Source organism: Anopheles arabiensis, chromosome 3 (genome assembly GCF_016920715.1).
Source record: "Anopheles arabiensis isolate DONGOLA chromosome 3, AaraD3, whole genome shotgun sequence".
In the NCBI taxonomy this organism is placed as follows: Eukaryota; Metazoa; Arthropoda; class Insecta; order Diptera; family Culicidae; genus Anopheles; species Anopheles arabiensis.
This window is the reverse complement of record NC_053518.1, coordinates 42,100,424-42,127,631: the sequence shown is the minus strand read 5'-3', so window position 1 is coordinate 42,127,631 and position 27,208 is coordinate 42,100,424. Positions and strand designations below refer to the sequence as shown.

The 27,208-nt window shown below is 40.4% G+C and overlaps 1 protein-coding gene across 1 annotated transcript; it reads right to left on the bottom strand.

Annotated features, from left to right (window-relative positions):
• Positions 1-1,963: 1,963 nt before the first annotated feature.
• LOC120903413 (importin subunit alpha) lies at positions 1,964-4,557 on the bottom strand. Its single transcript, XM_040312834.1, has 3 exons — positions 4,192-4,557; positions 2,673-4,082; positions 1,964-2,571 (listed from the first exon to the last, which is right to left on the bottom strand). Exons 1-3 carry the CDS (start codon positions 4,255-4,257, stop codon positions 2,479-2,481), a joined length of 1,569 nt encoding a protein of 522 aa, XP_040168768.1. The 5' UTR covers positions 4,258-4,557; the 3' UTR covers positions 1,964-2,478.
• Between the last annotated feature and the right edge of the window lie 22,651 nt (positions 4,558-27,208).

The window sequence follows — 27,208 nt, the reverse complement described above, 5'->3', positions numbered from 1 at the left end:
TGTTGATGGCCGGTGGTAAGTTGGGAACAATATACAAAGCATCCCATCAATTGAAAATGCACTTCGTACAATGGTAAACAGTGATAGCAAAAGTTTGTGATAATTTCCAGATCCTTTTCTTTTTTTTTGTAGAATTTCCCGGTTTTTTTCCGGAAAAATAAAATTCCCAGCTAATTCCCGGTTTACCCTGTTGAGTGGAAACACTTTTTCTGGATAGTGCTTCCCAATTTCAAAACGCCCTTCCTGTTTTATTAAGTACAATTCTTAACAAATTAAAATAAAATTTCTGGTCGCTTTTCTTTCAAAAAGGTAAATTGGGACATTTTCATGCTCGTTTTACTGTTTCGATCGATGATCAAAGCAAGATAACGGTGCGTAAAACCGACTGACGAAGCTCATCTTCACTCGCTATAGCAACGGCGCGCTTAACTTTCCCCAAGCAAACACACCTCGCGTATGATTTGCGAGGCAACGTAATCAAATCAAAGTAAGTCACCGAAGTTGTGACAAAAAGAAGATTTAAAAGCGACGGCACAGTCTTATCTTTAGCTCCCTCTCTCTATCGCTGCTAACTGTAATAAAATTAACACAGTAAAGAAACGACCATTTTTGTACCCATTTTAAAAGACCATTCGGCAAGTTAATATTAACAAAAATAATAAGTCTCGCGCTTGGATTCGGGTGCTTAAAAAGTAAAGCTTTGCGATTTGCTGCGGGACTGTCTCTCTAATCCCAACGGAAATTTAACGTTCCCAGCGAAGGACACAGCGCTCCCACCCCTCCTCCTTCCCTCAGCCACACTTTTCATCTAGCAGCACATCTCCCCCGGGGTGCGCGAGAGAAAGAAATCCACCGCTTTTCATCGCTGATGCGGCTAATTTCGCAAATGACTGCAAAAATCTGTGCCTCTATGTGCTACTTAAGTGAATGCGAACAAAACTTTCGACAAACGCACGCACAAGGCATTTCACACACTCTCACAACAACATCACGGTTGGGCCGGGCCATCCTGGTCCGGGTTTACTATGGTTTGTTTATCGCTCTTAGCATGCTAAAAACGAAGAGCAGACAAGAATGCGAAAAACAAACGCTCTTTCTCCTCTCCCTAGCAACGGGGCAGTACACCACAGCAGTAAGCCATGAGACGTGCACGGCAAGCGGAATCGTGACCCCCAAGTGTAACACACCACTATGCTGCTTTTGATTCAATCCCGGTTCTCCGCGCCATCGCGACTCATTACATGTTACCTACCCCCGGTCCCAACAAGAAGAGCAGGTGAAGGGAGGGGAAAAGGAGGAAATAGAACTTTTTTGTTAGCTTTAATCTCTTAAGTGTACATCTTAACGCACGAATGATACGCATGAGGAGGGGTCAGTGCAGTGACAGGCGTACCAAAACGAAGCTAAAAGCAGCAACACGGAACGGTGCACCACTGCACGGAAAGAAAAAGGAAAGGGAACATTCTAGAAATGGAAAGAATTCTACATTGTATTTCTTTTCCATCCGCGTGCGTGATAGCATCAGTGACATTTCACGCGTGTTTTACGCCAAGGCTGTAGTAGAGAGATGGTCTGAGTGGCGTTACGTCTCGCTCCGAGACTCATCATTCTTCGCTCACGTTTTTACACAGCAAAAGCACAAATCGGTTGGACGGCCACGAGTTGTTTGTCCGCTTGCTTTACACCGTAGGTAACGAACGGTATAAACGCTAGAATTTGAAAATATGCACCAAAACTCATGTCAAATTCTAAAACACAATTTACATGTACCGGTACCATGTTGGAATACGAATGCTTTCGAAATTGTAATTGCATGAGAGTGTACATGTTTACGAGATTTAACGAAAAGGTAATTATTGTGCAGTGTTGTTTATGGTTAAAGAGACCTAGGCTAACCCATCTTTACCTCTCATATATATTAGTTTTCTTTCAATCTGAACCATTAAAAAAAACATAACAAAGCTTCTTTCGCTAGCTACACTAAATGCATTGTGAATGTATTTAAGACGGAACACACACTTTCTTCCAACACGCTGGACAAGTTGCCATAAGCTACAGATTAAAACAGATGATACAAAAGGCCTACTTCAAATAAGCGTTTAGTGCAAAAACAAAGCTCGAATTAAGAAAACCCTTCCTGCTTCCTTTTTACTATAATAATGGCCAAAATGTGTCAAACGAAACAAAGCGCAAATATATGGACAAATGGAGCTTATCACTGCTCGGAATAAAAAAAACCAGTCATTGGAATTCATTGTTTTAAGATAGGCACTATTCCAACTGTAAACACGGTGCGCGCCAGAGCTCCTAGTCGTACTAGATTTTGGATGATGGACCAGCTCTGGTCTACCAGCTACTGTGTACTGTTGCATGAGGGGAAATTGGGGACCTGCCACGATGAGATTTGAATGATGATTACATGTAAACAATTAAACATATTTTTTTTAACCTAAATAAACGAACGAAACACGGCACACTCTAGAACGAAAAGCCACCGTTCTGTGGTGTGGTGGGATTGAACTCGAGCGCACCATTCACCTCCTTCGGGGCACACTCCGGGTTGACATCCTCCTGTGGGCAAATAGTGACCAGAAGAAAAAAAATCCCAAAAAAAATAAGTAACATATTCTCACCCACCAATCGATTCAAAAGGCTGAGCGCGCCCGACTTACCGCATCACAGAAGTACGTCTCGATCAGCAGCAGCGCCTTCTGGTAGATGTCCTCGTTCTCGTGGTTCTGCAGCGTCTCCAGCTTGTCCAGTGCGCCGATCTCCTCGAACAGTGTGCACAGATTCTCGACGCCACCGATCTGCGACGCAAACTGGAAGATGTTGGCCACCCCGCTCAGCACCACGCGTACCGTGCGCGTATCCTTCGCCTCGAGCAGATCACAGTACGGCTTCATGATCGGGTACTTCTCCACGAGCTGAATGATCTGCTCGGTCGACCCGCCCGTCGTCGTGTTGGTGACGGCCCAGGCAGCTTCCTTCTGCGACTTGAAGTCCCCGTTTGCCAGCACGTCGATCAGCACGTTAAAGATGCCCGAATCCAGCACATGCTGGATCTGGCTCTGATTGCCCGCGGTAATGTTGCTCACCGTCCAGGCCGCTTCCTTCACGATCGTGTTTTTCGTGTGGCGCAGCAGGTTCGTCAGCAAGGGCAGAGCGTTGGCCGCTATCACAGCATCAGTCTGCTTGTCGTTGCCGGTCACAATGTTACCCACGCTTCGCAGAGCCGGCGTAATGATGGCCGGATTGTTGGTGCCGAGCAGACGGACCAGCTTGGGCACGGCACCGGACGCAACGACCGATTCCAGCTTCTCCACATCATCGTCCGTCACGTACGAAAGCGCCCAGCAAGCGTCCGACAGTACCTGTGCATCCTCGTGATCGAGCAGCGCCGACAGCACCGGAATCATCGGCTCGATCCGGTTGAATGGCGGGGCCGGATTCTTGTTGCGGCACAGGTTCGACATCAGCCAGACGATGTTGCGCAGGAACGAGATCTGCGTGTTGCCGTTCGTAACCAGCGCGATGATCGCATCCACACTGTTGTGCTCTAGCACAATGTCACGCGCCTTCGAACCATCGCCCGCAATGTTTCCCAGCGCCCAGACGGCCTGTTCCGCCACGGTGACCGACGGTGAGCTGAGCAGGTCGATGAAGCGTGGAATGGCGTTCGAATCAATCACGGCCTTCGTTTGCTCGGACGTGCCGGACGCAATGTTGGTGAGTGCCCAGGCAGCCTCGAACTGAAGCGCCGGCCGGTCCGACGCGGAAAGGAACTTTACACACACCGGCACCATGCCCAGGCCGATGATCTTATCGATCGGGGGATTCTTCTCCCGGCTCAACATTTTTCGGGCCGCCTGTACCGCGGCAAACTCTTTCTCCGGCTGCCCGCTTCGGATGTACTGCATGATATCATCAAACTTGAGCGTTACCGGACTCTGAGCATTGTTTTCCTGCAGCGGCGACGTCGGCCCTTCATCCTCCGTAATGTTGCGACGCTTCAGCAGCTGGTCCTCCTTCTTGTTCTTGCGCAGCTCCACGGTCACTTCGTGACGCCGTTGACGAAGTTCCTGTGTGTGAGGGCGAGAGTGTGGCACAGGAGAGATAGAAAAATGGATCAAGTCATTGAAACTGCTGTATGGTAATGAAACAATTCAAGGGAATTATAATTCCACTTACCGTGTTCGATTTGGAGCCATGTTTGTACGCCGCCAGACGGTTGTTGGGAACATTTTCCGTATCCATTTTGTATTTGCCCTTTCTGTATCACCAGCAAAAGCAAGGACTCTTTAACCTCAAACTACTTTTCGATAATTCGCTACAGATGACAGAAATGACCCTCTATTGTGGCCGACTCGACAACTTATCACACGTTTACGAAATCACTACAGTACAGATTAAACTGCAACACTTATTGAAATAAATTAACACAAATGCGTTTTAGGTCTATCGCGACGGAAGAGCACACCAGCTTTGCTACGATGGCGAACCGTGATGCTGCTGAACTGGGCGGGAGATCGCTGACGTTTGAAGCCGTTGGGAGATCGTTGACGTTTGAATCGATTTTCAACGTACGATTTTGAAGCAAGTCCCGTCAAGCAGGCTGTTGGATACCCAACAAACATTTTCATCAGCATGTGATCACGTTCCCATGCAGCAAAAATTACACTTATGAAATATTTCAATTACACCACGAAACGTTTCTTTTATTCATACGGTGTCGGATATTTCGCTTGTCAAATATGAAGTACAGGTGTCCCCCGAGATACGACTGTATTTGGGACCGAAAAAATGTCGCAAAGCAAGGCGTAAGTCGAAAAAGTCGTATGTCGAATATCTATGAATATAAAGTTTATAACCGAAGTTGAAGAGTTGGAATCTATGATATCGTGTATTTAATTTAAAATAATGTTCGATAGTGTAATAATTATATTTTAAAAGACGTACACAATAAAGATATTCAAGATAGAGTAGTTGTGGAATCTTTGGAAATGTGTGTATAACGGTTATTAGCCAAGAAATTCAAAAAAATACATCAATTTCTTGTCAATGACAACTTTTAACTGTCAAAATCAAAATCGTCGTATCTGCGAATCGTCGTAACTCGAGGGGGTCGTAACTCGGGGGACGCCTGTACACATGAAGTTTGGCAATAAAACAAAAAAAAATTGAAATTTAAGCAGTTAAAAATCACAAAGTAGAAAAATCTTCTCTAATTTTTTTTTTTTTAGAAATTTTAACAAATGTTCCATTTCTTTAATTTTTTTAGCTATTACAGTAGAGCGTCGATTATCCGGGCAGCTCGGGACCGGACGGTTGCCGGTTAATCGATTTGCACGGATAATGGTCCAAGAAATGTCAAACGCATATAAAACATATGAAATTCACCAGTTTTATTATTAATTCACCTAGATTCAATCGATTAATCGTTAGTAGAATATTATTTTTAATCAATAACTGTAGGTTTAACAACTGTTCATGAACAAAAATGAATTTCGAAAATACCATTAGACACTACAGAGCTGCACAAGAAACTGGTTTCCCAATTGAAGAAGAAGAAGAAGAGTTGACGTCTTTACCACGGAACAGGCCTGTCTTCTGGATTTTTTTAAATCATGGTTTTTTGATCGTCGTTAGTTTAGTGAGTAAATGAGAGAGTTTTTTTTTTTATCAAATTAATTACTTTCATTGAAAACTCCCAGTCGAAACCGCGGCACCACTTGAGTTGAATTCTGTTCAGATAAACAGTGTATGATAACTTCGGGGCTAATGAAATATCATCTAATACAAAAAAACACACATACACAAAAACATATTTCATTACCCAACGTGCACGCAGAACGTAAAACAAATAATTGCCTTAGCTCATAGTACTATCCGCACATGGTTGCGAGCAGCTGGCCTTCCTCTTACCACCCAAACTACAGATACGTTATCCATCCCGACCGAAACGTGCATGCTAAAGTCATCGCATTGGGACATCAGGGAAGCAAATCTCTGAACGAAAGCATACAATTAATGGATACATAATGCAGCAGGGAAACGTCAAATAAAAGTATATGTATGTGTAAAGCGAAAATCTCTCTTTGCTCGTTCTGAGCTTCGACAGTATTCGCGGAGATCCAAATTACGGGCAAGTCCAGTTTACGGCTTAGTGTCGATTAGGCTATCCGTATGCCAAATGTTGTTTCCTGCTGTTGACTTTGGCATTATTGGGCATAGCAAGCCGGTCGAGCGAGTAACCGATTGATCAAACTAAATTTAAGCACATGGCCTGATTTAGAGTGATAGTTTAACGGTTTTACATGGTTATACATGTGTAACATATGTAACATATAAAACAATACAATTTAAAAATAGTTTGAAAACTCAATAAACACGACAAAAAAAACAGGAGCACCGACCTACCATTCAAATATGATTTCTTTCTACTTGATAAACTCAGAAACAATATCAAGTAATTTATCGATCGATCCAATCCGATAAACAAATTAGATGCCACGAAACGAAATCAAATTTCGCGCTGCTTGTCATAAACAATGAATTTAATGTTATTTGTTAATGTTTAATTGCATTCATTATTCATATCGGTGCACACGCGGTCAAAACGGCAGGCTACGCTGCCAATTGTCTATGCGTAGAAAATTGTTCGAAATGTTTGATTTGATGATGAAAAACATACCAATGGGTTGAATTCGTGATTAAATGAAGCGGGCATAAGGGTAGAGTATAAAGGGTAAGAGAATTTCGGTAACACTGTTTTAAGTACCACATCAAACGCTCAACTTTATTACTCGGATAATATCATAACAACATCAATACAGTAAAGCTTTTGGCGGAATCGATAGAGCCTGGGAACGCACCGTCAGAAAGCACTAACGTTACAAAGCGTTACATGAGTTTTGGATGATTTATTTTAAAAAAAGCTGTCACAATGTTTTTAAATTAATTGTAATACTATAATACAGCTCCTACCACAACTATGGACAGTGTTGTTTTGCGATTTGCGGAAAATCCGTAAGAGATAGATAAAAATAGTGAATGTATGAGTTGTGCAGAGTACTATTTCACATCTTTGTATATTTTTTTCTTTTTTTAAACATTTTTACACAACTTCTTATGAAAAAGCAAATTCATGCTCTAACGATAACTATAAAGACGCTTCGAAATACAGAACGAATATTTTTAACGATTTAAAAAAGTGCTTTTATTTTTGTTTAGGTTTTAAGAGTTTTATAAGAATAACTAACAAAATTTATTTTTTTCATATCAAAAGTTAAAAAAAAGTTCCTTTGCTTGTAATGGTTGTTTCGGAAATAAAAGCCTAAGTATATATATTTTTTTAATTTTACATATCAAAAGTTTTCAAAAAGAACTAGGCGCTGTATAATAGGAATTCTAAAAATTTACAAAAAATGATGACTAAATCTCCATTTAAATATGACCGAACCTGACGCTACCAACTTAGAGGTAAGCATTACTAGCAATTACTTTACCATGTAAACAATTGGAATGGATTAAAATATTTTTCATACACAATTTATCATACCATAGTGTACCCCATACACTGAGCGAAGCGCGAAACTTTACGCAAGCATACGCGCTGTGAAAACTGCAAACCATCTTTCTCGCCAGTAATGTGCTGCGCAAGTTATTGTACTTCTTTCTCATTTCTAACGCTACCGCTAAACCAAATTTGCATTACATCTTACAGCTTTGCGTACCAAAACTCATCCCATTTTTCCCCATCTGGCTAGTATAAATACGTCGAGTTTACTTTCAACCGCTGAATAATATTTCTTACACAAAAAAAAACATCCCTGCTCACGGTAGCGCTTATTTCATTACGTTAATTACTATTGTCTGGTGCGATGGATTAAAACGCTAACTGCCATGATAAATAAATAATTACAGTACCAAAACAACACCATTCGTTCGTCGCATTAGTCATCGAGGTGGAAAATGGGTACTGTTTTTATGAGAGTATGCAAAGCGGTGCGCTTTTCCACCATTCTTAATTTGATATCCTACCAAAACACAAGTTTATTTCAATCGTCCAACTGATGGAATCGTTCCAACAACGTGGTAATGAAATCTAATTCTCGCTAGCACTCTGATCTGATTATTTTGCTATTTATATACTTTGAGTCCTTTTTTCATACCTGCTGAGGACAGAAAGTGTGTCGGGCTGATAGAGATAATCCCGTACGATAATCCATCCCGTCGATCGATCGAATGAAGTGCAAACATTATCATCCTCACATCGAAACCAGTATGCTGTGACTTGCCGCGTATGTCCTTACACGGATTCAGGGAGGTATAGTGATTCCTTGACAAACGTTTCCATCTGCCCTGCCCCGCAGATGGTACAGTGCGATGCATTTGGTGTTCTTCATTATTTGCAGTCTTTTCACCCAAACGGGGCACACCGTTTGCCTTCACTGTTGATCCCACCATTCATGCATGGGAGAATAATGTAATAAAAATCATACCCGCATACAAATGATAACTTATTTATCAAGCGTCAATCGTTGCATTTTCTGTGTCACGTTCGGTGACGTTGGGCAGAAACGTACTCTCCGAACGGTACTCCCTTCGCAGCTACTCTACGGTTGATGAAAGAGCCGTGCATTGCTCGATGCAACTGGGTTTGATGAAGTGATGCAGATGACGTAGCACGTTGTGGTGCAAGAAATTTTACAAGAGCGGACCCAACAGTATGGGAATGTGGTAACAACTGTGCAATGCAATATATCATCTTCATATTGGCGTTCGTCTTGATGAAGGCAAGGGAAATATTAAACTATACGGCAGGGTCAGGGATCTGGTATAAGTAATATGTTCTTTTACTAACGTTCCTTTAGGGAAACGGTGTCATGCACTAAAGCAACGATTTTTTTTCCTACAATTCCTATGGAATTATCTTTCGTTCTTTATTTGGATTCATTTTTCACGGCTTCAAAGTACATGTGCTTGTTTTCAAAGCAGAAACATGCATTTGAGAAACGCTACGCACTCGATATTCATCGTTTGTATTGGGTAAAAGAGAGCACACTTTTCAGTGAGAAAGAGTGAAGGAAGTGAATTTGCATTGCCTTTCATCATTAGCATAAAGCCTTACATGGAGGAAGCGTGATTTTAAAATGATCAGATCGAAGTATCATTCGTACAGTGCTGCTCACACTATTTGCTCAAACTAAACATAGTTTACTTAACTGATAAACCTAAAATAAAGTTATTTAACTCATAAACGTAGATTGAAACAAGAAATGTTATTCATGTTAGAAAATAGCATTTGTTTCAATGAAGCTTAAATTTCATTGAAATAAGTACATTTGATGAATTATTAGCATAATATATTAGGTCATAAGAAATCAACAACAGCAATCAATATTAAAACTTACTTACTTACTTACTTACTTATTTGCTTGTTCATATTGAATAGTACTACTTTAACTAAAATATGCCTTAATTCAACCGTTATTTTTGCCAAGACCAGAGCGCAACCCCTCTGAACAGCACTGTAACGCATCCTATTCCACCCTTCTGCTCCGTGAAGCGTACTCGTGAATCGTACAGACATACACACGTTCGCTTCTGATAAGAATTGCTATCTGTACCACCCCGGTACTCGGGTTTCATCATAAACATAAAACATGCATGGACAGCTCCCAAGCTGTAGCTGTACATGCAACCAGCAGTAGCAGCAGTAGCACATCCTTACACCCGCCGAATGCCATATTTCGGTCCCATTCACGTTTGATTTACTTCGAGCAATGTGTGTGTGTTTGCTTGCAATCACGATTTATTGCCGCCACCGTTGTCTGTTCTTATTGGTATTTTTATCTGGTGTTTTGAGCAGCAGAAGGGTTTTTATTCGTCGCAATTCGATTGCCAGGAAAGATGTCGAAAGCATCGGCGAAACAGTGCTACAGTGTACGCTTCCCCAGGACGAAGAGTGTAGAACGTTGCTGCGTTGTGCTCGTCCACGTTCATCTTCATTACAACCATTGCTTTCGAAATGGTTGCAATGGAGAGGATAAAAAACTGAATGTATTTGTTTTTTTTTTGGTAAAAATGTACTCCATTCTTTACACTCGCACTCTGGGTGTGTTTTGAGAAGCGTAAAAATACCTTCCAATACTGGTATTCCGTATTTCTTTTGATGTACATGTTGCGGTAGCCGGCAGACAGGATCTGATCTAATTACTCCACAGAACGCACCACTGGCTACCAGGTGAACACTGTGAAATATGCTTACTATCTTCCCTTCCTGAACGTACCGGAATGTGTTGCTGAAGTGCTTACCGGTTTTGTAACATTCTCCAAAACGGTACACCTTTGCATACTTTCAGTGTTGTAAATTGATTTACACACCTGTGTGTTTTGCTGTGCTGAGAATTGAAGGATGAAATGGGCTTTTATCGTACGGTAGCATCTTTGTTGTGCCTGCAAGCAGATCATCAATGCGTATGTCGATTAGGTTAAGAGGGCTCACACAAAACTGAATTGCACCTGAATTGCAGAAAAGTGCCTTGGAGCGAAAATGCGGCAAGGTTTTATTAGATTTTGAAGGTATTCTTTCTACAAAATTCCTTTCCGTTTTATGCATCGTTACCGCTTGACCAAAGCTCATTTGAGCGAGTACTGAACATAAAGTACCATGGTTTGATTTTCTTTGAAAACGCTTTGCAAATAGTTGCTCCAGGACATGAATTTTCATACACAATTGATTATTGCTAGGAAGACTATTATAACCTTTTGATCATGTTGGCAACGATTAGTATAGATTATAAATATCGAGGATAAAATTAACTCTCTTAGAATTTTATTTTTTTATAAAGCAACATCTAAATAAGGCCAGATTTTTGATCCAGTTATCAACTCGTACGAGTCCAGTCGTCATCATGCCCGTCATGTGTTCAAGCTCCAAATGGACCGTGTCCCCAGATGAAAGATGAAAAAGACGAAATAAATTGTATTCAATAAACACATGTAACAAAAGACAAACAACAAAAATAATCTCGTTAAAATGCGATTCGCAAGAGTGATTTGAGTTTGTTCACGAACATTCACGAAATATAATGTACTGCTGTGTATAAGTCCATAATTCTACTCAACACAACAAGAATCATTTTCAACGTGATAAGAACTACAAAGAAAGCAAACGGCTCTCACATCATTTTACAGTTCAACCATAAATAGGTAAGGTGAATGTAGGCTACTTTAACGACTAAACAGCGTCCGTATCGCTATCTATCATCTTTCATTTAAAAAAATATTTAGGATTATAGATCGAAAAGATTTTTATTAATTATTGGTGAAGATCATTGGAACATATCTTAAGGACACTGAGATGAAAAACACTTTCAAAAGTTTTTTTTTCTAAAGGCATATTGCATTTTGTTTCACGATTTTCAATCTTTTTTTTAATGTTGTCTAGTACACTAGTACACTTAAACTATATACGTAAATATGCAGTATTTATCAAATGCAACGAAATCTGTGTGCGTTACATTACACAAGCACCACTGGGCTATAGTATGTGCCTCAACATCTTATCAGAATCTCTCACACAAAACGGTTTATCGCTAACAAATCGTACAGATTCGAGTTCGTTTCACCTCGGAAAAATTTACAGAACAGAACCGAGCGGTACAACTATCACTCAGGTAAATAAGTTTCGTTCCGTAACTTTCTAGACGCTACTTTCGTATACGTTCTTCTACGTTCTTCGATGAGACACTCAGATGATCGATTTTTTTCCTCTTCACGGTTATTGCCCACCAGTAAGTAAAGTGCAGAGCTAGACAACACATAGTTCTGCCCTTGTGATTGAACGTTCGACAGACGCACCGCCGGTGATTGATCGAAAGGATTTGTTTTAGGATGCACAGGTTTTGCAGCACACGCTAGGATACTCACTCGGTGCAGCTTTTTATTATACATTCTCACCTGACTGTTCGTCGCACACAGACACACACGCAAACTTTGTAAAGTTGGGAAGGTATTTTATGACGTGTTTTTCATCCTCACGTGTGCTTTAGCTACAAATCCTCCGCGGGTTTCGTGTGCAGGTGATACAGAGAAAATGAGAACAGTACGTCCCCTTGGTAAGATTGTACCAAATATGGTGCACCGAGAGAAAATTCAATTCCAATCACGTTGGTTACCCTGTGTGTCCAACCCGATACAACAGGTTGGAGGCAGGATCCAACAGCGTTGGTAGTATGGAACGTTCCTCACCAACCTAAAGCAATGTGCATGCTCCTGTGTGTTGCCACTTGACGAGTAAGTTGCTAGTTAATCCTTCGGTTCGACATAGACTTCGTGCACACGTACACATGTATGTGTAAATGTGTATGTGTCCGGGCTGGATGACTGTGTGCTACCACAATCTGAGCTCTATTGGTTTGAAATAATAACTCATCAATCAAACAGTTCTTTGAAGTGATGGAAGGAGCACTTTGTGCTGAGCAAATTGCATAACTCTTACCTTGAAAAGGGATCTATTTATGTTCGATTTTAATTATTTAGCACATAACGACACTTTTGATAAGACGCATGAACTTTTCTATGCAAGATGACAAATTACATGAATAGGCTAGAATGGTTGTATTTTTAAATGAAGTTTGCTATCTTTATCATAATCCTTATTACAATTTCCTCCTGAATAAAAAAATAATATTCTTTATTACAAGACAATTAGGTCTCTAATATTTAATAGTTACATAAATATAGTTCATAGTTTATTAACAACAACAATTGTCTCAATGTATTCGATCATCGCTCATGAAAATGTTATTATTTTGTATATTTTCACTTAACGAACCAAAGGTTTAATTGAGTTTTACTTAAAGAAATACATTCTTAATTTAATTATTTTGAAAATTTATATTTCTCGTTTTTACTCTCCAGTCTTTCTATGTACCTTTTCTACATTTTTATATTCGAAGTACCACTACTTTCTTACAAATAACGAAGCTATTCTTGAAACATCTTGCACCAAGTAACAAGAGCTTTGCATTGCAAGTTAATTAACTCGTCCTAAACAAATTTAATCCTTCCCAGAATACACATTAAAGACGTTTCATAACATACAATCTCCTCGCATATGAACAGCGCCAGTCCATTGGCATTGTCCGACATTCCTGTAGCTCCACGAGCAGCGAGGACCAGCCCACGTGCATGTACATTCACGCACGAAACGCAATCTTAACGCTAATGCATACATTAATCTTAACACGCAGCTAACCCACCCACACCGAGGATATCTATCAATTGGGTGCTGTTTGGGCGATCTGGCGACCTCCGTTCTCAGGCGCCTGAGTTAGCTGTTCCGCGCGATATACATCGTAATTAATTACCAATTTACCAGCGGATTGTATTGTGGGATTTACGCAATGGGATAACAACACACCTAAGTTGCTAAGCCACGATTTCGGGGGCGGCGTAAATTGATTGTAATCGATTCAAAGGATTTCAATGCGAATGCTTACTCCACAATCGGGCGAGATAACGCAAGCAGCGGTATAGAAATGTGCACAATTCTTCGAAACACTACCTTCTAAACACTGCACGCACTTGGCCGTGTGGATGTTAAACGGTTGAGGAACGCCAATCTACACACTTGGGGGTGTAAATTGCGATCCTGTGAGTTTTGCCTTTTGTTCCGCTGTTGCTGCAATGAAACAGGTTTTGGGTAAAGCACAACACGTGCTGGGAACACGTGTTTGGGGAAGTTAGGTAAAGATGGAAACTGTGAGAAAGACATCCACTTTATGGATGAATGTAATTTTTATATGTTTTAAAACAAAGCAGCATGATGTTTGTAAAATTGGTCAAATTTTAGATCAAAACATATGTTTTATCCTAAAGAGGAACATTTGGATATTTCGAGGATATTCTATGGGTTTTTTAAGATTGGCGTTTAAAAATACGATTTGGCTCGGAGGGGTAAATGGTCTATCAACAAGTCTACTTGATGGATCGAGTAGTTGAGCGATTTACTTAGCTGGAATCCTAATCCGTTCTCCCGTAGGCAAGGAACAATCTTAGCAGCTTCAAGCTCAAAAGATTGAATAATTTCTTTCTTCTGCATTCTACGATATATTAGAAGCAGAGTTCAAAATCCCAAAATGTATGGTAGACTGACGACGCAAATGACCAGGAAATTTTACGAATCTTTTACGAATTTACGAATTTACGAATCAGTACATTGAGAAAATTAAAGATCTCTAGCTTTTTAAGATTAGTTTAATGGTGTTTGTAAAGTATTGAACCAGTAACGTTAAGCAAAACGATCTTGGAAGCTCGATCGTTCCCGAGCTCTGCACAAATCGTTCCCGATTGTCGGATTGATAGATAGGAGTGAAAGCAAACACACATTTGTAAAGTTTTAGTTCAAAAAAGCAATGTAGCGTATTAGAAGCCTAATGGTAAAGTTGCATTAAGATTATTCTACAGTGTTTGGTTTTATCTACCTTCCCCTCCATAACACGAATCGTTGACTAGCGGCTACAATCATATTGTGTAAGATTTAAAGACCTGTTCGTTTAGAATCTGGTCACTTAATACAAGCTGTGAAACAAGCAATTTTCAACATAGAAAAATGATTTTGGCATCAAACGAAAGGTATTTCATTAACATTTCCTTGCATCATATAAAACATAATAAAGTGTTGATGAACAGATGAATGCAACGACTTATCCTTCGAAGCCTCTCATTAGATTCCGCACAACCGATATATCGTCTTATCTAATTTTTTTCTCTAGTAGTATGCATTTTGTATTGGTAGTGTGTTAGTAGTTTTCTGGTTATTTTTCAATTTTTGTTCTTTTACTTTATTTAAATTAAAATCTTTTACTTTAGGTCAAAATTCAGGATAGTTATAATGCTGGGCATAACTGTACAATTTCTACACTTTTTTATGAATAAGACGTATTATTATTATTTTTTAATTCATTTATTAACAAGACATTCCTAAATGGCCATTCATTAAATGGACATTCTATTTATGCAGGCACTATTCTTTAGAAATGTTCGAGGTTATTGTGTCATTGGTTATGTAAGCCCGTGTTTTGTACCTTTACCTGCCAATGAATTTTCATGACATCAATTTGCTGGCAAATTTGTCAGCAAAATAGTATTTATATTTGTGGGGGTCTTGCTTTAGTAATATGACAATTTTGACCATGAACCTTCATTTTAAAGCAAAATTACAAGCATTGCCTGATAATTTCAGTTTTAAATATAAACAACTCTCAAAACGACAATACCACGATAACGGTATATTTCAACCTGTCGGCTGCTTGTGCTTTAGACGCTAAATGAGTTAATCTCTTCCGGCATCATCCCCAAAAAAGTCACCCCCCCCCACCACTAATCCCATTCGAAAAAGCGGTGGCTAGTTGTGAAACGGCGCATCCTATCGCCCTCTTCTTCCCAACCGGAAGGGACTACGAAAAGGACCACCGTCCCTAGCACCCAAACGTGTGCGGAAGTGCTTCACAAATTTCAACTCACCTAATAGTGGATAACAGCTTGATGGTGGTCGTGCTGGTAAGCTTTTGCTCAAAACATAACCCAAACACGGTGAGTATCTGCTTTTGGGTACTGCGCACCACCGGACGCTGCACCGGAAGTAAGAAAAGAAGCATCTACCGACATTGTGGCTAGGTTGGGCCCCCACCCGGTAAACTCGGCTTTCAGTGCATTTAGCGATATTTTTCATTCGGGTTTCGTTCCTAACCGTAAACCGAGAAGGAAGGAAAAACGATAATTGGAAGGTGGAAAAAAAGGTTACCACTTGCTTGACCATTTAGCCGGGAGTCAGAACTTGTAAATTGCTAGCTTACAAATTTACTCCACCAAAAGATAAGATGAACACACAATTAATACAACAAAGCAATCGTAAATTACGAATTTAACTTATAATATGTACATTTCGTAAACATACTATTTTTAAACACGAAAACACAGTCCGTGCAGATGATATTTAAATCGGAAATTGAAACCAACCAAAAGCTTCACCTGCCTTCTCTTTAAAGCTTTAGCACCAACAGTCATGGCTATCTTGATGTCGTGCCAACAATTACGGCTTTTCGCTCTACCATCCGGATTATCTTCACAAGGGCGTATCCAAGGATACGCAATCATCGTAAAACCTAACTTCGCACCACCTAATAACCAACCGAAAGACCGCACAACCCGCAAGCGTGTGGGTAAGAAGGGAGAGAGAGAGAGAAAAAAACCAAATGCCAAAAAACGGAATGCTGCTGCCAAATTATAGTGTACTAGCTAGTACATGCTAACCCATAAACCCTGATCAATTCCGCCCCCTGATCAATAGCTATTACCGGGCGCTTAGCGCTTACATTATTTACGAGAGTAATTAGTCGCCAAAGTCTCCACTAACGAGCGCACCCAGTATGGCCACGCCGAGATGGAAGGCACCGGTACACAGATAACTCCGCGCCATTGGATGGTGTCTTCCGTCCCCCCCCGCCATTCCTCAACCTTAGTATCCCATACCATGGTGTGCGTCGTTTGGCCCAGTATAAATCATTCATCTGTCAGATTACTTTCGAGCGCCTTCTACTTTCAGCGTGCCGTAGCGGGGCTATGGTAGCAAGCAAATCCACCACTTAACAGCCCATTTCCCAGGTTGCCATAAAATGGCGCGTCCCATCCTTACGGGACTAACTGTTCGGGTGGTACGCGAACGAGAGTGCGCTTGCTGTAGTGTAGTGCGTGTCGTATAATGACGTTACGACCGTAATAAGATTTCATCTCGGCAGCTAACAAATCGATCGATCGTTCGATCGATCATGCACCGTTTGGCACTCGCCAAGGGGGAAAGAAGGTCTTTTCTATTGGATTTTATAGCGTTCGCATGTAATTATCGTCCTATTTACTACAATTACATGAGAGGCGGAGAGAATCAATGGTTTAAAGGATGTTTTCCAAGAACATATAAACTAATTTGGTACAATTTGGTTTTAAAACAAACAAAATTTCTCAAAAATCCTTCATAAATGGTATTGATGTCATTATTTAAACAACAAATAAAAGGAGAAAAATCAAGCTAGGATTACATTCATTAACTATGTATGTAACAGCAACAAAGAATTAGATTCTGCTAAAAAATCATTGTTGAGGTTTTTGTGTCGGTTTTGTTAGATCGGATCAGTTTTGAACCATTGTTTACCAAATTGATAAGGTTCTCATCGCAATTTACAAATATTTTTTAAAGATCTTTTTACATAGTTTGGTTTAAATTTTCAAAAAAATCATTACACTTGAAACAAATATATTTTTGAATTTGTTTTGTTATTTTTTAAAATTATATTTTGATAATTACTATTAAAAACTCATACAACTTTTAAAAAAAGTTTTATTTTTTTAAATCGGTAAAAAATATGTTTCTTCAAAACATTTTAGAATATGTTATATATATTTTTGAACGGGTTTTAAATGCGTTAGTTAACACAAAAAACCTGTTTTTCGAAGTGTTTTTATAGTTATGTTATGTTAGACTGTCCATATAGTTGTGGTACGCGCTCTATACTAACTATAGAATAGATATAGAAGCGAACTGTTCCTAAGAAGCACAAATCAAATAAGGTCAAATTATGTCTGATAACACTGTCGAGAGCCGGTCCCGGTTTTAGAGCCGGTCTCGTAGTACAGTCGTCAACTCGTACGACTTAACAACATGCCCGCCATGGGTTCAATCCCCAAATAGACCGTGCCGCCATACGTAGGATTGACTATCCTGCTATGGGGGGAAATCAATTAGTCACTGAAAGCCAAGCCCACAAGTGGTACAGGCAGGCCTTGACCGACAACGGTTGTTGAGCCAAAGAAGAAAAGAAGAAAGAACACTGTCGAGGAATTTAAGATCTACGTGTGTATGTTAGTGTCCAAAATTTTACAATCTCTTTTTGTTATTTTTATGAGCGTCTGTTATGTTCGTCTGCTAGCCCCATAAAAGCCGATTCTCATAAAGCTTTCAACATGGCCGACCTATCCATAATGCGGTTTAGTGCAGCACAAAAGGTCACATGGTCATGTAAATTGATTTTTAACGCATCTTGGAGTTTAAAAATTGAATTTAAGGCCAGCCAAAAGCCCTCAAAAGATTAAATTAGTTGAATTTTCTGTGCAAATAAATTAAACAACAAAATTCAAAACATATTTGTGTGATGTGACTGCTTCACCAGCAAGTGGACGAGCTTTAGATCTTCAATAACAACCAGACAAGCAGAATATTTGCTCTTAAATACACCCCAGACCGAACGAAACACACCGTTTACACTCACACAGCCCATAACCGTAAATCGCAGCACATAAAATTTTGGCAATCTTTTCTACAAATTGCTCCTGTAACGTATAACACGGGATCTGTAGTGGTGGCTAGCTGCAGTGCAGGACTATGCAATTTGCCACTGCTCCGGATTGTGCAGTTCGCAAATTAATTTCGACACTTTTCCACTGCAGTGCTGTGCGGTTTGAGCGTAAAAAGTGGTTTAGTTCGTGCGGGTAGGTTAATTAGAAAAGCTAAATAATTTAATTTTATACGTCACCACTGGGTGGCTCGCACGGCGCTGGCACCGGGGTGTTGGTCACACAAATGTGTGCGGCATAAATTTTGAAACGATGGAAAATGAAGAAGCTTACCGGTCAGGAGGTTGTTTGTATTAATTAAATCGTAAAAGGTTTTAAAACATTTCCCATCCTCACAAAATGGAGCAGCGAAGCGCGATCGAAGGAAATGGGATTTCTTATATGTACACACAGATTATGGCCGAACGGTAGACAATTTCTTTTTGCACACAATACCATACTAACCATAATTTATGTTTTTTTCTGCCTACACATTCAACTTGCTGCTGTGATAACTTTTCCCCGTTACATTCTGGGACTCGGGGAAACTGTCTCGGTTGAATCGTCTTCGCATTGGGATATTGGCTTTTAAGGATAGTTTATTTCCGCCGTGTATTGCTGCAACCCTCCCCTGACCTGCGATATGCAGTGCAATGCAACCGCATAAAAATCATCATATTCTACCATTTTTGTGTCCCATTTTTCCACATTCCACAACTAACTACCGTGCCATTTTCCCTTTTACCCCCTCAAACGTTTGTCTGAGCCGGGTTTGCCTCGTTTACGGATAACATTTAATGCTTCCGGGTAAACTCCGGAACGCCTCCGGAATTACTTCCTGGCTTTCGTCCTGGTGTGTCTGGCTTTCTTGTGTAGCAGGAAAATGGTTGCTTTTGCTTGCCGTGTACACAAACCATATTTCAAGCGTGGGAGCCCAATAAAATTGAATTTTCAATGCAAAATACCACCCCGTTTCATGGGACTGAGGGTGAAAGGGTATGCAATGACCCGTCTACCTACCTACCGGTATCCTAGCCTCGGTTTAAGGAAAGAAACATATCCCGACACGATGTACTGAGAAAATTCGTGCATCTACTTACAATAACTAGGCATCCTTCCAGGAAAGAAAGTAAAAAAACCAACATCCCCTATTCTCATACTTTATTTCGTTTATTTGTGTACGTGTGTGTGTATATGCGTTGATTGTGGTTAGCGAAAGTTTCGTTGCAAAACTTTCAACATTCACACCATCAACCGCTTGACAGACAGCACACAACACGCACACACACCCACACTCTCACATACACATTGTTGTATAAAACATGAATGGCAAAAGCTCTCGTTTGTAGGAAAGCAGAAAAGTTGTCCCTTTTTCCAAGTAAAGCTCCCAGCGCTTCTTCTCTTCCTATCGGTAGTGGGTCCGTGTCAAAAGGTGACCTCAACGAGTAGAGCACCCCCACAAAACCGTAAGAAGCAGTTGCTGTTTGGCACTTCCTCTTATCAAGTTTAACTTTGTCCAACCCACAAGCTGAAACCGATCCGTTTTATCCGCTTTTCTCTCTATTTTGTTGGCGTTTGAGTGAATTGAATGGTGAGTTTTCTTTTACCAGCAAAGCTGTACAATCTTTGGGATTGCATAAGTTGAGGGGAAGGTTTTTTTTTACAATTATTTAATGGACTTGGAAATGTTGTGGTAAAATAAGTTTCTAGTTGAGTAATTCAATAAACAGATGTATTAAATTCAATAAGGAAAGTAATAAGATAACAATCAATTAATTAATCAATCAATCAATCAATTAATAAGTAGGATAAATAATTAGAAAGAAGTACCGAAACTAAGATAACGAAATCATTCATTTAAATTGAAACAAAAGCGAAAACAATAAGATGTTCGCCTTTTTGTTCCGTGTTGTTTTTAATTTTATCAAATAAATACAAAATAAATTAACTTTATCATGTTCTTCGCAAAGCCAATGCGTTACGATTACATTATTTTCCTACATTTATCGCACGGCAAGCAATCAAACTGTAGACAAAATATTTAAAAGATAAACGTAAGCGGAAGCGCAACTGCACCATGATCCGATTCATCATTCTGCCAAAATATCAACAAAACAAACACACACACATAAACAAATAACACAAAACCTAACCCACCGAACCATTTGTTGAACGCCAGAGCAAATGTACACAGCATAATATTTATTTATGACTTCCGCACACTTTGAATTAACTACCACGCGGTCACACCACACCGCTCGATTTGCAGCATCCTGTGCAGCCAGCAGCAACCAGAGCGGAAAGTTTAACTTGTTGAGCTCTTTTTCTTTAGCCCGTGGTCCGGGCGCGTGTCTGAACCCCAAGCACACACTGTTGCGTTTTTCCTTACCTCAAATCGCTCTATCTCTCTCACTCACAACACTCTTGCCCTTCCTTTCTCGCACTCTCCTTCCTTTCATCAATTTGTTTTTCATTTCGATGATTTTGTGGGCTACTGCGATTGGTAGGATAGTGTGTAAAGGGGCAGCGCAACACAAATCTCTCCCGCCCCCCCAAAAACTTTATCATTGCAATCTCGCGTACTTCTCTGACTCTGCGGTTCAGTATAATTTTATTTCTGCGTTTTTTGCTTTTTTGCTTTAAGAATCAAAAGCTTCCCAGCTCAATTTTTGGTGCTCTGCTAGAAGACGCAAAAGTAAAACAACAACCCCGCAGCAGAATAAAAAGGCTGCATGTCAGACTGCAATTGCGAACATGCGGCTCCTAGTACCGAACTGAATGCAAAGTTTGTCCCCCACCCCCCGCAGAAAAGACCCAAATGCCCGTCAACGGCGGAGTGGGCAGAAGATGGCAGAGCCATCCGCCAGAGAGTTTGCTGGTTAGCCGTTAAGTAGCCAACCATCACGCCAGCTTGAGCTTGAATTATGATGTTCGGTTCCCCGGTCCCGTGACTCGGGGTGCTGCCTAACCGGACCAACTTGGTGGTTCAAAATGTTGTTGTTTTTAGTAATTCTAGTGTACGTTTTATTTGTGTCTTTCCAGCTTTCCTGAAAATCTGGCGTCCAAACTTTTAATCTAATCAATTAAACATACTTTTACCCGCTGGCGGTGCAGCATCCGGTGTGCAATTTGCCTGCAACCAGGAGTTTTGCATACTTTCGCGTCCTTTTTTTCTTTTCTGAACTCTACCGCTCAAGATGGACTATGAACCGAAGGTCGAAAGTCGAACGAGGCAACTTTAAGAAGGATAACACTTTTTGGTGCTCTATTGTGTTTTTCTCTATTTTCTCTAGCCACACTTTTGGGGTGATTTTTTTGTTTTTTTTCTACCGTTTCCCTTCAAGCGGTAGAGATTACCGTTTCGTATCAGCCTGAAAGTAGGCAATCTACATGTCCGCGCTAAAGCTCACCCGTGCCCCGTGTGAGCTAACCCCGGCGAAGCTTGCGTAAAGTGAGCTAATTTATAAGAAAACTTTGGATAATAGAATACTTTAAACTCAACCCCGTTTGCTTTCTCTTTTCTCTTTGGTTTTCCATCGCTTGAAGCATTAGCACTGAGGGAAGCAGTAAAATACTAATAATGTTCCCGGCTTCTACATTATGCTGACCTACTGTACAGAGACTGGGAATCGAGGATGGCAAGATCGGCCACCCCCAAAAAACCCACTAAACTTGGCTCTGATTTGGACGGACGCCAGAATACTCTTTCCACACGTTTTCTACACCCTGCTCGATGATGGCAACCCATTGGGACGATGGGTTGGGCTTGAAATGTGCCTCTACTATGGCCCTCTATGGCCAACGAAAACACAAACACACACACAAAAAACCGAACCACATATTCACTGCAGCATATATCCCTATCCTGCCACCGTACTGCTCGCTTAAGGACTATCATGAACGATAATGTAGAGCTATAACTATCCAGCAGAGTGAGTTGGCAGCAACATACATGAGCGTTGGAATATGGGATTCGAGTTTTGTTTTTCTTTCCTGTACACACACACATCCACACGCTGCCACATTCCTGTCATTATACCCCTTCAACGCTCCACCGAACTCGAGCTCTAGATTCAATGGATAGTTTACTAGCCAGCGTACAGCGGGGGAATGTGAGACGATCCCCTGATCCTATCAGAAGGTGAGCGGAATCGCTTAAGCTAACAAATACCGTAAATAGGGGAGTACAAATTTCATTCCCTACCCCTCACCCCTCCCCCTTCTCACTTTTCTACCCTTAATGCACTCCTGTCTCCTCCAGTTCCATTTAATTGTGTGCGTTTAATCTAATCCGACCGAATGGAGCGTTTACTGAATCTAGCCCTTTGGGGAAACGGATTGAGAATTAGTTTCTAATGGGTTTAAGGCTGCTCGGTATAAAGTTCTTTTATTTGTTTTGTTCCCTTTTTTCCCTGGTAAACATGAGCTAGGATCGCTTCACCAGCATCATTAATGGGGTAACTTTTATAGATTTTATTTCATGTTGCTCTTTGGAGGGTTGTAAAGGGAAGTTTTGTTAAAGTGTGTTTTTTCTTCATATTTTAGAAATCAATCATTAGTGTTGCCTAAATAAACATAGTCTCTTCGATACACATCGCAGTATATGCGTGTATATGATGATTTTTTGGAGCCGCTGTGCTGGGTTGGCTCTGCATTTCAGGCAATACTCTTTGTGTAGGTTCTATTCATTGGAAATCATAACATTGTTGAAGTTTTTTACATAATTTCTATAATTATTCCTTTTTTTCTATTACATTACTTGTTTTCTATTATATCAAATATCACATTTCATTTACACTATGATCAAGAATTTAACTGCTTTAAAAAACATCAAATAGCCCAGAGGTGAGCTTTCCTATAAGCGCTCTAACTTCAAGTGCTAGTTGCAATGAGTATTTGTAATCTATTGAATTATTTATGTATTATTTTATTTATTTACTACATTATTAAAATATTTTTTAACGTATCAACTGTAAACTAGGTCCATTTCATTAAAATGTATGTGCTATGTTTCTGGCAATCTAAAACTGCTGTTAACATTGAAGAAAATAGTCTATGCACCAGACAGGATTGTACAACATTCCTACTCTGCCATACAATCACACTTTCCATAACAAGGCAACATCACACTGTTGCTCGTATGAACATTTGATTTAAAATTCTTATTAAATTGGTCGATGCTCTCGATGCTGTTGATGAGGCTATCAAAAGCGAAAAAAATTTAAGTCAGACACTTCTCAACTTTAATTTAAAAAGGGGTTCTGTTGCGGGCATTAAAAATTAGACGCCAAAACATATTAGAAATTTTTAAGTTGACTATAGATAAGCTTCATCAGAGACCAAGGAAAACAACCTCATGACTTTATCTGATTTGGCACAACAACCGCTGCAGGTCTTGGTTTGCCTTTACCATTAATGGGTTTGACTATCAGTGTCTTGTGGATTACTCATAATAGGGCAGTCAGTCCTTAGTTTGGGGGCACGGTCGCCGTATTACATTTAAGGTACGCTTAGGACGCCCCATCTTGACCCACCACTTAACGCCTCGAAATAGCTTCACCTTTGATACTGCACCAATGTCATATTTGAGGGAACGATCAAAGAAAGGTGGTATTGTCATTGCTAGTACCATAATAAAAAAAAATTATAAAACGTTAGTTTTACCACCAATTATAAACAGCACAAAATGGCAAAATGCCACATATCATTGCAGCTTATATTGAAATATTGTTAAGTCCCTAGCAAAATGTAATGGAATCTCCAAACAAATATGTTCATTGGTACAATAAAATATGATAAAATAATATAAACCAAAACAACAACACCACACTAGAAAACAACTTGATCTCGAATACTCAGTACACACCCATTTGTATGATTATAACTAGGAAGGTAAATAACACTCACTTAATCCATAGTAAAAACCATTTATCCTTGCACTTATCTGTCACTATTATCTGCTGCAATCATGAGCCTATTACAACTGTGTAATGTGAAAGATTAGAGAACAACGGCCATTGAAGGGAATTTCTTTCACCAAGCAAAATAAACCGTGACACCGTCTTACATTACAGTGAAATCAAAAGCAATTGGGGGAAAATCCATCCATCTCTCTCTCTCTCTCCCCTGTATTATTCTACCCAAGCCATTCAGAACTTGCCATGTGGTAGGTGAAATAATTCCTGGCTGCTTCGCAATTCAATCCACTGAGCTTCATGAAATCCATCCACCACTAACACTCACGGCTCAGACTCTTGGTGAAAGCGCATGATGGGTAACAAATCTCGTACGCCAATAAAAAGCCACACATCATACGGATGGTTTCGGCCATCGTGTCGCAGTGTAATACCACTGCACGGTCACTATTTCAGTTAGAGAAACACACACACTCGCAACCAAAGCACAGCATAAAGTTGTGAGCTCATAAGAAGATTATATTCCACCAGTGTGTACTATTTTTTCTACGTACATACATACATGCTTCCAGTCTTTTCCCATGGCTTTGCAATGTCCTGCTGCCGTCCTTCGAACTATTTTCTCTATTCTTCGAGTTTTGGTTTGGCCATAAACACACAAAAAATACAACGAAAAAAGCTCCAGAAGCTCGTAAAACTACCGAATCTCTTAAACGAAACTGATTTATTTCCATCCGTCCTTTTGCCCGTTCCTTATCGTCGAGCGCAGTGCTAGCAAACAAATCAGTGCAAATCTTAAATAACAGTTGACTTTGTATGTATGTGAAAAAGAGACAAACAATCCAATCAAAAGAGCGCGACAGAGAAAGGTATGAAACATCTGTGCACGGTTCACTGAAACAAACAGTTGTGCATGCAAGGTTCATGGAAGCTCATGGCAATCTTGGATCCAACGTGCAGACGTCCTGGAGTAAAAGGATGCTGATTTACCATTTTTACGCTCATGTCATACTTGACAGTAAGCGGCAACATTCAGTCCCGCTTTTCCTCCCCCTTCGCTTTTATTGCTGTGTGTCGTATTTTATTCTTCACTAAAAACATTTTACGTGCGTTCGAATATCCAGATTCTTCACGACCGTTTTCAAGGTTCTAAATTTAACGAAAACCTCCGCACACCTGGAAATAATTTGTACGGAGAAAGCATCAAAAACAATAGCAAAGGTAAAATCATTACTTTACTCCTTTTCACACGTTCTCGCCTCTCACAGACGAGGAAAACAAACACTATCCAACCGTATATCCCGAACCCGAAGCCCAAACGGGCCCGAACATTATCGACAGGGAGTGAAAACATGCCACATTTTCTCACAGATACCGCACCTCAAGACAGGCATCGGTGTAATCGAAAGTAAACACAATTTCCTATTAACCTTCTCGCAGCCCATCGTCATCCGGCACACTCCCCCCTCCTCCCGGGTCCGGGTTCAGAATGCTTCGCACCCGTCTCCAGCTCACGTATCATTTCAATTAATCCGGCCGCCAGCCACTATCATTTTATTTTTATCGTTCGCATTTTTCCCATCCCTGTTTTTCCCATCATGATGGATCTGCCCTTTTCTCCTCGACTCCTCGACGACTGGTTTGCAGTTAGTTTATGCCTTTTTCTCGCCGGCCTCTCCCCCCCCCCACGCTTGTCTCCCTGTCACTCAGCATTTTGTGTTTCGATTTACGACCACCCAAGCATTTGTGACATATTTTTCTGCAAAATTGCTTCCGCTTTTTGTGACCCCGTTTTTCTACTCTCTTTCACGGTCGGCGCTCGGGTACAGACAGCCGAGCCAAACGAAACCAGTTTTAATCGTCCTGCAGTTCGTCGTTCGTGGACGTGAATGAAGGATGACTGTACCTTGTCATCAGGCTCCGAAGGGGGGGGGGAGGACGTACGTTCACGAGACTCTTAATTAATTTTCCATGCTCCTCTTCCTCTTACCCTGGGGGGGTTTCCCTGGGGTACTTCAAAAGTGACCAGTTGTAGCATCAGAAGCATGTAACCATCTAAGACGTGTCTCAGAGAATTGACCACCGAGAGGCAACGAAAAAAAAACGAAACAGAACGTCTTGACCAATATATTTGCCCTCGAAGGATTTTTACTTCCTCTTCCTCGGTAAAACCTTATTATCTCCGTCTGCTTAGTGCAAATCGTATGTCCATCATCAGAAACCTCACCCGACCGGGTGTTTCGTTGATTCTTTTGCGAAACCTGGAGTGGATCTTGCAGAAGTGGTCGTTTTTTTTTTTTAAATTTGTTATGTACTTCGTCCTTCCCAACGTGCATCAACCTTTTGCGATAGCGTGATGAAGCGTGGAATTCTTAACGCTGCTTACTTTCCGGTTTAAAATTTAAAAAGCAGTCCACTGTACTATGGAAGTAAATCCACAGAATAAGATAAAATTAAAATCTTTTTTATAGAGGCAAGCAAAAGACCAAGCAACACACTGCAAGCACACTCTGTTTGAAGGTCGCTTGAAGCCCGGCGTCATAATTCTGCCCATAAAGCATAACAAATGGAAATTTAGTGGTCGTTTTTGGTCTTGCTTTCGTAGCTCACGGGGCTGATGTAGAACTAAAGTGGATGGAAAAATGCAGAAGGAAATGGCTGCGGCACATATTCATTTCGCGGAGAGTGTACAAAAAACAACATGAAATGGGTTTTTTTAAGCTTACAAACCAAAGGGCTAACAAGCATATGGTATAACGGTCAATTTTAGCATACTAGTTTGAAGGGATAGCTAAAGCAAGTTTAGCTCTCATGTGAATTGTAACCTCAAATAGAACAAGTATTTTTGTTGTTACAATACTAGTTATAATACTAGTTATTGGAATAAACGATTC